The following is a 12,506-nucleotide window of genomic DNA, read 5'->3' as shown; positions in this document are numbered from 1 at the left end:
CGTGTAACACTTTAAGACACGAGTCACGACGTGGCGGTCCGGACACTTGGCACGTCACTAAAAGGTAGCACACTTGGCATTACACGTCATCAATAAGGGACATGTCTCTTGTTGGATTGCTTGGCCCTCTTGAGCACCAGATTGCTCGAAACCCAAGCACTGCTCTCAAACTCGGAGCTCGAGCTCGGTTTGCTCCAGCTGCAAAGCCGTCCATCTTCGCCGCCGGACCAGCAAAAGAGCTCGCTTTGATCGAAAGTTTTCACGCTCCGGACGACTGCGGTGTGACCTCCTTCCAGAACCGAGCAAACTGGGCCGATCTGCCCGGAGCAGTGCGTGTCACCACCGCATTTCGTGTAGTTCACCGGGAACATTCCAATCGTGCCCCCGAGAGTTCCTGCTACGAGGCACAGGCCGTCTAGAGTCGGGGAGTAGTGGCAGTCGATCAAGTAGTTAACCTGTGTCGATGCTTGCTGCCGTGAGAGACGAATCTATCGTGGAAAGAAGTATACTTACAGGTGTTAGTGACCATGCAGCGGAAGCTCTCGATCTCGTGTCTCCAAAGTCTGCCTCTAGTCTCTTCTCTTCGAAGTTCCAAACGCTACAGGATGACCAAGACTTGAGATCCAGTAACGAGATAGTGCTAGTTACCTCAAGGACTCTGTATGAGTTAGGCACCAAACTTTCTCATTAGATTCGCCATAGAATCCTACCCTCGCAACTGAAGTACCCACGCTCAAGACCTGCGTGATCCAGCGATTTCACAGCTAGCGAGAGAATAAAGAATAAGCTTACAGAATCTAGCCCCTCGTCGTCATTGATGCCTCCACTCGTATCGATCGCGCACATCAAACCATCCACTGATGCAGAAAGAAGCTTGTCCATTTTGTTTGGATGGAACCGTACCTGTCAAGCACAGTCAGAAAAATTCCAGCTCTCTTTCTTTTTCTCCTTTCTGCTAGACAGACCTGTGTGACGTCCTCAGTGTGGCATTCCTCTAAGCATCCTAGTTGCTTCTTGGTTCTCCAGTCCCAGAACATAATCTGCACAAACAGCACAGTACTGGAGGCAGTATTTCCAAAGTTCCTGTTAAGTCTTTAGTGGAAGTACCTGTGCTTGGCTTCCAGCAGCGATCAAGTTTCCACTCATCCCACCTAAGCTAAAACTCCACAGTTCTCTAGGAGATGGAGATTTTAGACAGCCTATCTGTAGATAGGAAAAGGGAAAATCTTAGAAGGAAAGTAAAAACTATACACACAGACCTGTCTATGCGTTCGCGTATCCCAAATTCTTAGCGTTCCATCCGTGGAAGAAGAACACAACTTATGGGGCGCCAAAGGACTAGGAAAGGCAATGTCTGTAATGGTACTGGTGTGACCCGATAATTCCCCAAGTAGCTTGTCCTTGACAGGAGAATAGAGCTTGATCCCATTCGTCGACAGGGACACGGCCATCATGCTATCCCCACTGGAAGAAATCCCGGAGATCAAAGCGAGATCCAAGGGCGCTATACCTGGTCGAGATGTCGAAGATGTAATCCGGATTGTCCGGCGCGCCGAAGCTCGCCTGGATCGCCTTCTTGAGGCTGTACCGCGCGCCTCCGCCATTACTCGCGCTCTCCATCGGCCCTGGAATGCCAAAACCCTAAACCCAGTAGACAGAATATCCCACGCCATCTGGGATATTCCGTCTTCGTGCACCTCACACTCCGGTGCATTAAAGAACCGAGGCCTTCAAGGAGGAGGAAGGAGACGATCCCAACGCCAAAGAGTAGAAAGCCTGTCCTCCCGTCCGCTAGCTTTAATGGGTGTCTCCCACTCAACGATGCCAGTGGAGTACAAAGGGGCGACGAGGAAGGAGGGATCACCACTGTCCTATTCGAGTTTCCTCTGCCTTCTTCGATCGAGGCGCGCGCCTGGACGATGATTTCCCTGGCCATTTCTCTCCTTTTCTGCTCGCTCTCGGTCTCGCGCGCGCAGCTCATCCCCGCGGCCTTCACGTTTGGCGATTCCACCGTCGATGCCGGCAACAACGACTACCTCAAGACGATCTTCCGGGCCAATTTCCCGCCCTATGGCCGGGACTTCGACACCAAGCAGCCCACTGGGCGATTCAGCAACGGGAGAACTCCCTCGGATTATCTCGGTGAGTGGATGGATTCTTTGTTTCTTCATATGCTGCAGCGATCGATTCGGGCAAATGTGCGTTGTTTGCAGCGGCTTTGCTGGGACTGCCGCTCGCTCTCCCATACTTAGATCCCTCAGCCAAGGGGCAAAACATCGTCACGGGTGTGAATTTCGCAACGGGAGGATCTGGATACCTGTCAGAGACTGGAGCGACGCTGGTGATTTTCGAAAATTTGCCAAGAACAGCACAGTGTTCTCTGTTTTTCTTATCAATCCTCTGTTTTCGCTGTTCTTGTCCTAGAGCAGAATGTGCCAGGTCTGGATGGCCAGCTCCAGTGGTTCAAATCCTACACGCAGAATCTCGTCAAGATCGTCGGGAAGGCGAATGCGACGAACATCATCTCGCAGGGGGTCTACACATTGAGCACTGGCAGCAACGATTACGTCGCGAATTACTACGTCAATCCCCTCGTCCAGGAGAAGTATAGCAGGAACGCCTTTCGCTCGCTGCTCCTCAGCTCCTTCACCCAATTCACCAAGGTAGCCTCCACTCTTGTTTCAATTCTCTCGCTCCATCGATGTCGATATCGATTTCTCATTCTCCATCGCATCGTCAGGCGCTCTACAGCTTGGGTGCTCGCAGGATCGCGGTGGTGAGCATGGCGCCGCTGGGATGCCTGCCATCGCAGGTCACCCTCTACGGGAAAGGATCGCTCAGCTGCGTCGACTTCGCCAACCGCGACGCTCGCCTCTTCAATCGGGCGCTCAACTCGACAGTGACATCGATCAGAGCAAGCCTCAAGGACATCAAGCTCGCCTACATTGACATCTACCCGCTGGTCGAGGACGTTATCAAGAACCCTTCCAAGAACGGTGCGTAAGGGGTGATCGATCGATCAGAACAACTTCTTCGCTGGAGAGATACTGATTGTTTGATCGACTTGCAGGGTTTGAGCAGACCACCACTGGGTGTTGCGGCATCGGCAGGCTGGCCGTCAGCATCCTTTGTAACGAGCATTCAATCGGGACGTGCAGCAATGCCAGCAAGTACGTGTTCTGGGACAGCTTTCACCCAACCAGCACCATGAATCAGCTCATTGCAAATACTGCTTTCAACCAGGGAATAGGCCAACTCCTGTGAAAGAGAGAGCTCTGTGTAGGATGTATTAATGAAAAGAGGATTGATCCCTTGTTGTTAAGGCAAATGCACAGGATTTATTCTTGGGTTGGGTGTGAAGCAGAATCACCTGTTGCCGCTTTCATTCATTCATGTATTGTTTAAAACTGTACATGATCTAGATTCATTCGTATACTGTTTACATGGTCTCGCAGCACCAAGAATGAGATAGACATTGAGGTGTATCGATTCAAGTTATATGTTTGGATGTAATAAAAAGAACAGAAACAGCTCATTGCAATCAATCAGCCAACTCTTGTGAAAGAAAAATTGGTAGGATGTTTTAATGAGAAGAGCTCAATGCAGCAATTCTCCTATTAAGGCATACAGGATATATTCTTCAGTGAAAAGAACTCAAAGCAGGCAGCATATCCCCTGTTAAGGCAAATGCACAGGACTTATTCCTTGGTTAAAAGGTTGAAAGGGTCTGTATGGTTTTCATTTGTCAGAAAACTCTTTCTACAAATAAAAAATCGGTTGCATTGAGTTTGGCGAGCAGCTGACACGTATCACATACAAGGTTTTCCTCAGACAATGGTCATGTTTCGTGAAATTATACTATGGCTTGGCTAAGCTCCCCATCGAGTTTAGTCAGTCACACTTAAACGTCCATTTTCTTAATCGTTGTTTTAATCTAGGGCTCTTCACGCTGGGCGCCATGGGGGGGACGCTCGCTGCCCACGCTCTACCAGGTATCTTTCTCATCGCCATCGGCTTCTGGCACCAGCTCCGCGCGATCTCCACCTACATTCGGTCGCCCCGCGACTACTCCGCCAGGCTATGGCACCCGGTCGCCGGCCTCCGCGGCCGGATCAAGCACCTCGAGCTCTACATCCTCCTCCTCGCTCTTCCCATCGCCATCGTCTACGAGCTGGCCGCCTCCACCGATTTCCAGGCCCTCCTCCAGATCGGCGCCCCCAACACCCGGGTCGTCGACTTCCAGCGCGCCGCCATGCTCCTCGGCTTCCTCTTCCTTGTCGTCGTGCTGCTCGTCAGTGACACGACGCTGTGGCTTCCACTCCCCGCCGAGGCAGCCTTCCTCCTCTCCGCGGTAGCGTTTGGGATCGAGTGGATGGTTCTGTCCCAGCACGGCCAGGATCTTGAGGGGAAATGCAATGCCATCCTCTCCAACCTCGCGGCAGCGTGCTCGATCTCAGCGGCACTGCTGGCCTGGAAACCCACTGCCATCCTCGCCGATCTGGTGTTGACCGAGTCGATCCTTCTGCAGGGATCGTGGCTCGTGCAGTCAGGCTTGACGCTCTTCGTCAAGAGCTTCACGCCGGAGGGCTGCCACCAGCTGCTGGATCTTCCGCGAGGAGTTGGAGGAAGCACCAAGTGTGATCTCGAGGAAGCTAGAGCTCGGGCCTTCTCGCTCGTGGACCTGGCTTTTATCTGTCACCTCCTGGTGGCGATGGTGGTGAGCTCGCTTCTCTACTGTGGAGTCGCCAGGAGGAGAAGCAGTGGTGGTGGCTACGATCATCTGCCAGTTGTGGACATCGAGTCCAGTAATGGGAGCTCCATACCTATGAAACCGATCACGAAGCAAGCTCAGTACTAGGAGCCCAAGAAATAAAAAGAAAAGGAGTATAGAACCTTTGACGACGATCGATCGAAGTTACAAAACTTTGCGAGTCTGGAAATGAGTCAATCTGTAACAGATACCATACCTGTGCTTTGTGCGTCTTTGGTTTTGTTTCTTGAATGTATGATCTAGTGAAAATGGAAGTTTCCTTCACGTGTAACTCGAGCATAAGCTTTACTCTCGCTCACCTTCTTTCGAGCTATGGCTTAGTCAACATACAGTGATTAGCAAAGATCATCGCAAACATCATTGCAACCTTACGAGAATCATAAGCCCCTCTCTTATGTTTATTGCCTGTTGTATATCCGGAATTCTTCTGGATCAAGAAAAAATAAGAATTGTACTATGCCGCTGTAGCAAAGGTTGCTCAGGCAAGCCTACAATCGTTGCCAGAAAAAAGTTTATCTGAATCCTACACCGAAGAACAAAAGCTCAGGCAAGATCAAACGAAGAGAAGCTAGATCCTAGAGGAAAAAGAAACAGCATTACCTTGACTTGGAACTGCGTGAGCGTAGGAATTCCCACATGAGACACAGCGAGCGCTCCAAAATAATTCCCCACCACCACAGCCTTCTCAACGGACAGGCCTCGATAGAGCCCCGCAGTGAATCCACCCAAGAAACTATCTCCAGCACCAGTTGGATCGAGCTCGCTCGCTGGAAACGCCGGGACGTGATACTCCTTGCTCTTGATGTAGACCGTGCTGCCTTTGTCACCGTTTGTGACGATCACACACGTCTTTTGGCGAGCGTTCTCCAGATCGATGTACTTGGCCTCGGACTGGGCCGCCTTGACGAAAGAAACCCTGTCTAGCATCCCATAGAACTCCGTGTCCTCGAGCTTGCGATATTTCACCACTCGCGTCACCGGATCGATGAGCCGGATGAGCGCCTGGAGATCCACAATCACCCGATCGCACAGCTTGATAATCCTCTCCAGCGCCTCGGGCAGAATCTCGCCGGCGACGCCCGCCGCCAGGCCGATCCCATAGCGGCTCCGCCGAGCTCTGCCGAAATCCGACGAGACGATTGGATCGCACACCTTGACCGCTCGCAGCACGCGATCTTCATCCTCGGCGCCTGTGTAATCCGCCACGAAGTGCGTCGTCGCCGATCGCTCGACGACCACTGGCGGATGCGATACCCTAGACCGATAGGCGAAATCCGGGCCGACCTTGGAGATTACCTCCGATTCCACGCCAAGAGCGTCGAGGACATTCACCAGGTAACCCGCCGATCCGCCCAGGGTATCGGTGCGCGAGGATCGAGTGATGATCGTGTCGTGGCAGTAGTTCCCCACAATGAGGATCGGCCCAGCGAGCCCTGGCCCATCGCAGCCGTTGGACTCCACGATGCCGTCATCCTCTTCGTTCATTGAATGCCCTAGCATGCTCCCCTAGTTTCCTCCTCTCCACGCGAAGAGGAAGGAGACGAATATTTAGGGCTTTTTAGGACAATGTGGAATACCACGTGGCACTCTGTAGTGCTGCCATGTGGCACTTTTGTTGTAAGAATTAGGGTTTTAGTTTAAGGGTTTACCCATTTTAGGGTTCCTCGAGAATGCACTCTGGGTAGGAGCGATGATGCTGCCCATTCCAGGGCTGTCCAGGGTTTCTCCTGTCTCGCGTGGATTTACGCTGCTGTGCCACGCTCGGAGAACCGGGATTTGGAGCGCCCGGAGCCAGAGATGGGGGCTTCTGGTGCGATGCTGCGGGACGAGCGAGGTAAGCAGCTCGAAAGCTCCCCCGCCGGCAGTGGATTACCAGACGCCCTTTGCGAATCCGCTCGAAGGATTGGCAGCATTGATTGCATTGAGCACTTCCGGGAAGATTATAGGCAAGGACGCTCACGGGAATATCGTCGTCAAGGACGCGGAGGACGCTGGGAATGCGGGGTCTGGCGTGAAGGAAGTGAAGGAAAAGAAGAAAGCTGTCGCTAAGGTTCCAAAGAAAGAGGAGGAGCTCAAGAAGAAAGATATACGTTCTCCCAAGGTGAAAAAGGTGCCGACTCCAGAGCCAAAGTTCTCCAAAGCTGCTAGGAGGTTCTTCAACATGAGATTCCGGAAAGCTGAAAGATTGAGCAAAGTTATGGCGGCTGCTGGAGGTGACTAGAGTTTTTTTTCTTCTGCTTTTTTTCCTCACTCTCTAGCCACGTTTATAACTATCTACCTTGCAGTGGCATCGCGGCGTGCTTGCGAAGAGATCATATTTGCTGGCAAGGTTGTTGTGAATGGTAAAGTTTGCAGGACACCCGAGGTCTGTCTTTTCTTTATTTCGATTGACTTTGAAGGTAGTGACATATGCTCTGACAGACTCATGTAGATCCACTGAAAGATCTTATATACATTGACGGGAAGCCAATTCCTCGGAGGCTGCCCCCAAAAATGGTTTTCGCTCTGTACAAACCAAAAGGGTGAGCTGTTATTGTCACCAGATGCTAGAGTTCTCAATGTTTGATACCATGTGTAGCTACATTTGCTCTGACGCCAAGGATGACAAGAAAACAGTCTACTTACTACTTGAAAAGTACCTTAAGACATGGGTTAGTGTATTTCGATTCGGAGTTTGTCGTTTAATCCTTTGTATTTGCAGGAAAAAAATAACCCGGGACTAACAAAGCCTAGATTCTTTACAGTCGGTCGCTTAGATGTTGCCACAACTGGTCTTATATTCGTTACAAATGACGGTAAGAAAGCAAAGAATTGAGAAGAATCTATCATGCTTACGACTGAAACAGGTGAATTTGCTCAAAAGGTTTCGCATCCATCGTCGGGTATCACAAAAGAGTAAGATCTTACAAAATGAAAAAGAGCTCATACAGCTGTTGTGCAGGTATCTCGTTACTGTGGATAGTGAAAGTGTCACAAAGAGGCAACTAAAAAGAATAGCAAGTGGAACAGAGATTGACGGGGTTATGTGCGTCCCAATCTCCGTCGAGCTTGTAAAGTCGGAGCCAGGAGATAGCAGGCATAGAATACGTGTTGTCGTAAGTCCAGTTGGATTCCCTGGCTTTTCCTCTGACTAAGCTGGAACTCGCAGGTTACGGAAGGACGAAATCACGAGGTACGGCAGCTGGTAGAGAGTGCATTTCTCAAGGTAAATGAACTTCTGTATTCCTCTTGCAACTGCCTGACTGGTTGTTCCACCAGGTTCATGCTCTCAAAAGAGTTCGCGTCGGTGGACTGCGTCTCCCTTCCAAGCTAAGGTACTGCAGTGCATTTTTGTTTTGTTTGTTTAGTTTTGCGTCCCTTGCATTGCAGTTCTGGGATGTTCATTCAACTAACACAGTCCCAAATCAAACAAGTGGTTGAGAGGGATCCAGTGCTACTCGAAACCGGACGGGCTCCATTGCCGCTTGCAAGCTCTGCAAGTGGCAGCAAAGATCTGGTTCTACAGGAGGAGGAGAAGAGCGCAGCCGTGGCGGCCAAGAATTACCCACTTACGATCGAGCGGAAGGAGGTCCAAGCGATCATCGAGTCCAACAAGATCAAGCCATTGATGATGGATGAAGTAAGGAGGGTGGTGAGTGTTCGTAAACAGCATCCTACAAGACGGGTTCGTGCAGTGGTTTTCAAGTGAAATCTTTTCTTCCTTGTTTTGTGCTCCTGACCGATTTGCCTGTATAAACAACGAAGATTGCGCGCCATCGCTTTACGTTTCTACGATCGTGCTGATCGGCCCCAGGCGAGAAAAAGACGAGGCTTTAATTCTTTTGCTGGAGGTTCTGATGATCTTGAACTGTTCGTTCAGATAGAGTGCTTTTCACGGTGGAAGAAATGCGCGACAAGACACCACTCACTCACTGTTTATGGGATCGCGCTTATTGCGCAAGCCATCGAATCATTTGACACTCACTTGGACAAGGTACTTTAGCTCAACGTGGAAAGAGACGCTACGAATCTTCGGGTAAGTGCCATGATTATTCACTACCATAGGTGAGTGAGTGAGCGAGTTTTTGTTGTAGACGTGTGGCTTCTTTCTCTGTGGCTACTTGCATTTTTTTTTCCTCTGAAAAGCATCGGATGATCTGTGCTAGATCTGTGCAGTGCTAGCCGCAAAGCTTTCATTCCTTTCACCCGAGAGTGTCAGTTCTACTTGAGGTCCAACTTGTAATCATACAGGAAAGAGAGAAACGAAGCGAGAGAAGAAAAAGAAGCCTTTGATAAAAGTGGAAAAGCAAAGCTCTTTTGGGAATGAAAACATCCTCCCTTGCAGTTGTATTCTCTCACCACAGCAAAGCAATTCAGTGCTCTACAACTTTTTTTATCCTTTATTTTTCACCAAGGCAACAAGGAAAAGAAAAGAAACAGATAAGAAAAACTGAAAGAAAAAAGAGAGAGAACTTCTTGAACTAAATGTTTGTAGCTAGCAATGTTGGTTCACGTGGGGGAGTTTGTCTGTAGTACTCCAGGTCTGTCTCAGTACTCTCCATTCAATTCTAGGCCAAAGTACGCGTACGTAAATATTCCACTTCAAGTTGAACTAGGAAGGACCAGCCTTGGTTGATAGCCTTTGGATGATTTGTGAATCATAGGCAGAGCTTGGCCGCTCAATTCAACCATCAGATCCTTATCCTTCTTTCTGGACAGCACTAGGTAGAATTCCTCAAACTAGGAGCAAATCAGGGCCAGGGCAAGGGAGCTTTGGACCACAATTGACAATGTTTTAGATAAATTTGCCTCCTTTTTTCCTTTTTCCTCTTCTCTTTCTTCATGCAGCTTTCCCTGAGTCCAATGTGGGGAGCAAGGTTCAAGAAACTTGAGGTATAGCTACTACATCCACAGTGTTTGTAGCCATATATAGCTTCACTAGTAGTAGTATGTGTGATGAAAGCCTTGTGGTGCTTTGCAATGAAAGCCTTGAGGACCAACAACACACACACACACACACGTTTGTGCTTATCCTGGTGGTGGCTGGCTAGTAGAGAAGAGAGGTGGCTTGTTTTTTCTCTTTGTTGTTTGCCTTTCACCTGTATCATCCTGGATCCCAGGTCTTGTCAAATCAAATCAAGAAACAAAATAAACAAAATCCCACCAGTATATGTATGTCATGCTTGTTAATGGACCATTTTGGACATTGTCAAATGGAAATCTTACAAACAGGAAGTAGGTTCCCAGGCAAAGAGACAATCCCCACTCATAGGTTGTGTGTAGAGTGGATTTCTTTGTAGGCCTCTAGAGGTGAGAGCATGATCTTACACCACTTCCTCTTGTTTGGGTGTTTTTTACTGATCAATCACTAAGTGGGGTTTGCAAAGTGTCATCAATCCAAGCAACAACAAGTAGCTCAACAACATCCAACAAACCCACAATAGGTGACTATATTTTTAGTAATCACCATGGAGCTTTTTGACCACCTCCATTTTCTCTGACAGGAAGAATCTAGCCATCTAGGGCTGTGGTTGTGACATTTCCCTCAATCAAAGCAACAGTATCGAACAAGCCACAAAAGATCAAAGTTACAACTTTGGGCAGACCGAAAATCAAAAGATTCCAGAAGCCAGAAACATCAACCAATAATACACAAACAAAACCTACAAATTTTCCCTTAGTATGATGTACATGGAAAGTCCCAACAATCTGTACCACAGCAAAAGACTCACTTATACTGTACAGTGCCAAAATTTTAATTCGGCTCCTTTGGCTATGCGACGAAGCCTCGTTCTTCCCCAAGAACATAGGAAACTTTACAGCTCGAGGAGCCCGAGACGCCGAGTTGAGACCTCACTTTTGCAAACTCACCAGCCGCGAGCAGGGATCATCTCCTGCTGTCGCATATCCTGCTTGAACTTATCGATGTAATTCCCGATTATCTCGTTGAAAACGTCCTGGTCGCAAGTCATGAGGTTGCTGCTGTATGCCTTGCCACTGCCCGCTGCCTCGGTCGGGAGCTCCATGATGATCAGGCTGGATGAATGATGGTGCTGGTGGTGGTGCCACTGATCCTCCTCTTTGTTATAGCACGACTCTTGATCAACCTGCTGCTGCTGCTGCTTCTCCTCTTCCCGGAGCTCGAGCTCGTCTTGGAGTCTGGACCTCGACGGACTGGGAGCCGAGTACTGCCTCTTCACTTTCTTCACAGCTTTGACTTTAGTCGTAGCGCCCGTTGCCGAGGAAGAACGGGTTAAGTTCCGGGACTTCGTTGCAATTGCGGCCTTGTGCTTGTCATCGTCGCTGGCGGGAGGGGCTTGATGATCCTGGAAGCTACCGGAGGCTGGCGCTGCAACAGGGAGAAGATTAGACATGTCGTCTCTAGAGAAGCAGCCGGACGAGAGAAGTATGGCGACGATCATCACGTTCATGAGGAGGAACAAGACCGCGGGAGTGAGGCAGTTGCCAAGCGTTGCGATGATAGACCACATTCGTTGGCCCAGAGTGAAGTATAGAAAAGCAATAACAGGAAATGTGTACCCACCGGGAAACGGGAGAAGCCCCGAAAAGGAGAGAAGATCCATGGTGACGACTAACACGGCCATCAAGGACCAGAGTATGGCAACCTGCTTCAGACATGGAATTCCTCCGCAGGTGTCCGACACGAAGCAAGACTTCTTGTTGTCACCAAATTCCATGTAGCGGAGGTAAAAAGAACTCTGTCTGATTAAAGCAAAGGGAAAAGGAGAGAAGAACTCGGGCAAAGCGAGAGCGCTGAGAGATCTCAAGGGAGGACTGTGGCTTATATTTGCAATGTAGCAGAAGCAAACAAGGATCTTGGCTTCCAGACTACACTTCAAAAAGTGAAGCCTACAGCCGACCCTCTAGGCTGGGACATTTGAACAGATAACTAGCGAAAAACTTACAAAGGATGGAGATGTAGATAAAGTGAAGGACCACAGGAAACCAGAGCAGAAAAATCAAATCCCCCAAAGCAACCAGTCCCCTGAACTTGGAGAACAGAGGAGAGGAAGGAGAAGGAGGAGGGCACGAGGACGAAGAAATGCCAGGATGATTCAGGGTGGAATCGAAAACGAAGAATATAAAGGAAGAACCTGTGTACCGAGTGCGTGCTAGGAGAAAGCAGACAGCAGACACCGCCTGGCAAAACTCTAAAGCAGTAGCTAACCAGTGTTAACCCCTCGGTCGAATCACACCGCTGACCACACTGTGTTGAAACGATAGACTAGAAAAAAAAACCATACTCAGAGGGTCATTTAAGCACTCAGAGGGAGGAAAACAAAAAAAAACTAAGACTGTAACATACTGTCACGGAACAGTGACAGAGAAATGGAGGCAAGACCCGACAGCTACGTTGTGGATAGATTTGTAAAAGTGAAAGCAAGCCATACACTTTCAGCCAGCATAGCGGAACACGGAAACCAACCTTATCAAAGACGGGGTGAAAGTTAAAGAGGCCGGGGCCGCCTAGATGTTGTTCTCGCTCGGAAAGCAACATTGGCTCTCCCCAAAAACTATAAACAACTTCTCGACATCGCGACGAGAAATCATATAAAAAAGGACCAGGAGACACAGGATAGACTGGGCTTAAAGATTGCGCACCCCACACGACACATGACTTGTAAGAAACGAGACGATGAAGAAGCCAAGTGCAGTCAGCAGATCAGGCGGGAGCAGCAGGCAGCATAAAGCATCCATTGAAGAGCCATAAATGACGAGAAGAATCGCAAGAGAA

At 49.3% G+C, this 12,506-nt stretch overlaps 5 protein-coding genes across 5 annotated transcripts; 3 read left to right on the top strand and 2 right to left on the bottom strand.

Annotated features, from left to right (window-relative positions):
* Positions 1 to 54: 54 nt before the first annotated feature.
* On the bottom strand, positions 55 to 1,632 carry LOC9636630 (WD repeat-containing protein GTS1). Its single transcript, XM_024662158.1, has 8 exons — positions 1,511 to 1,632; positions 1,260 to 1,464; positions 1,108 to 1,203; positions 966 to 1,040; positions 793 to 903; positions 649 to 740; positions 514 to 598; positions 55 to 455 (listed from the first exon to the last, which is right to left on the bottom strand). Exons 1-8 carry the CDS (start codon positions 1,618 to 1,620, stop codon positions 90 to 92), a joined length of 1,140 nt encoding a protein of 379 aa, XP_024517926.1. The 5' UTR covers positions 1,621 to 1,632; the 3' UTR covers positions 55 to 89.
* A 136-nt stretch (positions 1,633 to 1,768) lies between these two features.
* LOC9636629 (GDSL esterase/lipase APG) lies at positions 1,769 to 3,328 on the top strand. Its single transcript, XM_024662017.1, has 5 exons — positions 1,769 to 2,142; positions 2,214 to 2,341; positions 2,430 to 2,663; positions 2,741 to 2,996; positions 3,071 to 3,328. Exons 1-5 carry the CDS (start codon positions 1,920 to 1,922, stop codon positions 3,262 to 3,264), a joined length of 1,035 nt encoding a protein of 344 aa, XP_024517785.1. The 5' UTR covers positions 1,769 to 1,919; the 3' UTR covers positions 3,265 to 3,328.
* A 239-nt stretch (positions 3,329 to 3,567) lies between these two features.
* On the top strand, positions 3,568 to 4,983 carry LOC9662713 (transmembrane protein 45B). Its single transcript, XM_002988274.2, has one exon. The coding sequence runs from the start codon at positions 3,959 to 3,961 to the stop codon at positions 4,856 to 4,858; it is 900 nt and encodes a 299-aa protein (XP_002988320.1). The 5' UTR covers positions 3,568 to 3,958; the 3' UTR covers positions 4,859 to 4,983.
* A 161-nt stretch (positions 4,984 to 5,144) lies between these two features.
* Positions 5,145 to 6,258, bottom strand: LOC9636628 (inositol 3-kinase). The gene is made up of 2 exons (XM_002988181.2): positions 5,372 to 6,258; positions 5,145 to 5,294 (listed from the first exon to the last, which is right to left on the bottom strand). Exons 1-2 carry the CDS (start codon positions 6,254 to 6,256, stop codon positions 5,250 to 5,252), a joined length of 930 nt encoding a protein of 309 aa, XP_002988227.2. The 5' UTR covers positions 6,257 to 6,258; the 3' UTR covers positions 5,145 to 5,249.
* A 182-nt stretch (positions 6,259 to 6,440) lies between these two features.
* LOC9662712 (putative ribosomal large subunit pseudouridine synthase SVR1, chloroplastic) lies at positions 6,441 to 8,538 on the top strand. Its single transcript, XM_002988273.2, has 10 exons — positions 6,441 to 6,984; positions 7,057 to 7,136; positions 7,193 to 7,293; positions 7,350 to 7,422; positions 7,473 to 7,566; positions 7,618 to 7,666; positions 7,713 to 7,866; positions 7,920 to 7,976; positions 8,030 to 8,085; positions 8,141 to 8,538. Exons 1-10 carry the CDS (start codon positions 6,462 to 6,464, stop codon positions 8,457 to 8,459), a joined length of 1,506 nt encoding a protein of 501 aa, XP_002988319.2. The 5' UTR covers positions 6,441 to 6,461; the 3' UTR covers positions 8,460 to 8,538.
* The last annotated feature ends 3,968 nt before the right edge of the window (positions 8,539 to 12,506 follow it).

This window comes from Selaginella moellendorffii, unplaced genomic scaffold (genome assembly GCF_000143415.4).
Source record: "Selaginella moellendorffii unplaced genomic scaffold, v1.0 SELMOscaffold_87, whole genome shotgun sequence".
Lineage (NCBI taxonomy): Eukaryota > Viridiplantae > Streptophyta > Lycopodiopsida > Selaginellales > Selaginellaceae > Selaginella > Selaginella moellendorffii.
The sequence above is the reverse complement of the archived record's forward strand: the minus strand, read 5'-3'. Positions and strand labels throughout refer to the sequence as shown.

What these genes read in the sequence shown, in the direction of transcription:
- LOC9636630 (XM_024662158.1), bottom strand. Translation starts at nt 1,620, where the DNA reads ATGGAGAGCGCGAGTAATGGCGGAGGCGCGCGGTACAGCCTCAAGAAG. An exon ending in ATCTTCGACATCTCGACCAG is followed by an intron (nt 1,465 to 1,510) that starts GTATAGCGCCCT and finishes GATTTCTTCCAG; the next exon opens with TGGGGATAGCATGATGGCCG. An exon ending in ACTCATACAGAGTCCTTGAG is followed by an intron (nt 599 to 648) that starts GTAACTAGCACT and finishes GTCATCCTGTAG; the next exon opens with CGTTTGGAACTTCGAAGAGA.
- LOC9636629 (XM_024662017.1), top strand. Translation starts at nt 1,920, where the DNA reads ATGATTTCCCTGGCCATTTCTCTCCTTTTCTGCTCGCTCTCGGTCTCG. An exon ending in CCTTCACCCAATTCACCAAG is followed by an intron (nt 2,664 to 2,740) that starts GTAGCCTCCACT and finishes TCGCATCGTCAG; the next exon opens with GCGCTCTACAGCTTGGGTGC. An exon ending in CAAGAACCCTTCCAAGAACG is followed by an intron (nt 2,997 to 3,070) that starts GTGCGTAAGGGG and finishes ATCGACTTGCAG; the next exon opens with GGTTTGAGCAGACCACCACT.
- LOC9662713 (XM_002988274.2), top strand. Translation starts at nt 3,959, where the DNA reads ATGGGGGGGACGCTCGCTGCCCACGCTCTACCAGGTATCTTTCTCATC.
- LOC9636628 (XM_002988181.2), bottom strand. Translation starts at nt 6,256, where the DNA reads ATGAACGAAGAGGATGACGGCATCGTGGAGTCCAACGGCTGCGATGGG. An exon ending in TCACGCAGTTCCAAGTCAAG is followed by an intron (nt 5,295 to 5,371) that starts GTAATGCTGTTT and finishes TCTTCGGTGTAG; the next exon opens with GATTCAGATAAACTTTTTTC.
- LOC9662712 (XM_002988273.2), top strand. Translation starts at nt 6,462, where the DNA reads ATGATGCTGCCCATTCCAGGGCTGTCCAGGGTTTCTCCTGTCTCGCGT. An exon ending in TCGTCGGGTATCACAAAAGA is followed by an intron (nt 7,667 to 7,712) that starts GTAAGATCTTAC and finishes GCTGTTGTGCAG; the next exon opens with GTATCTCGTTACTGTGGATA. An exon ending in GGCATAGAATACGTGTTGTC is followed by an intron (nt 7,867 to 7,919) that starts GTAAGTCCAGTT and finishes TGGAACTCGCAG; the next exon opens with GTTACGGAAGGACGAAATCA.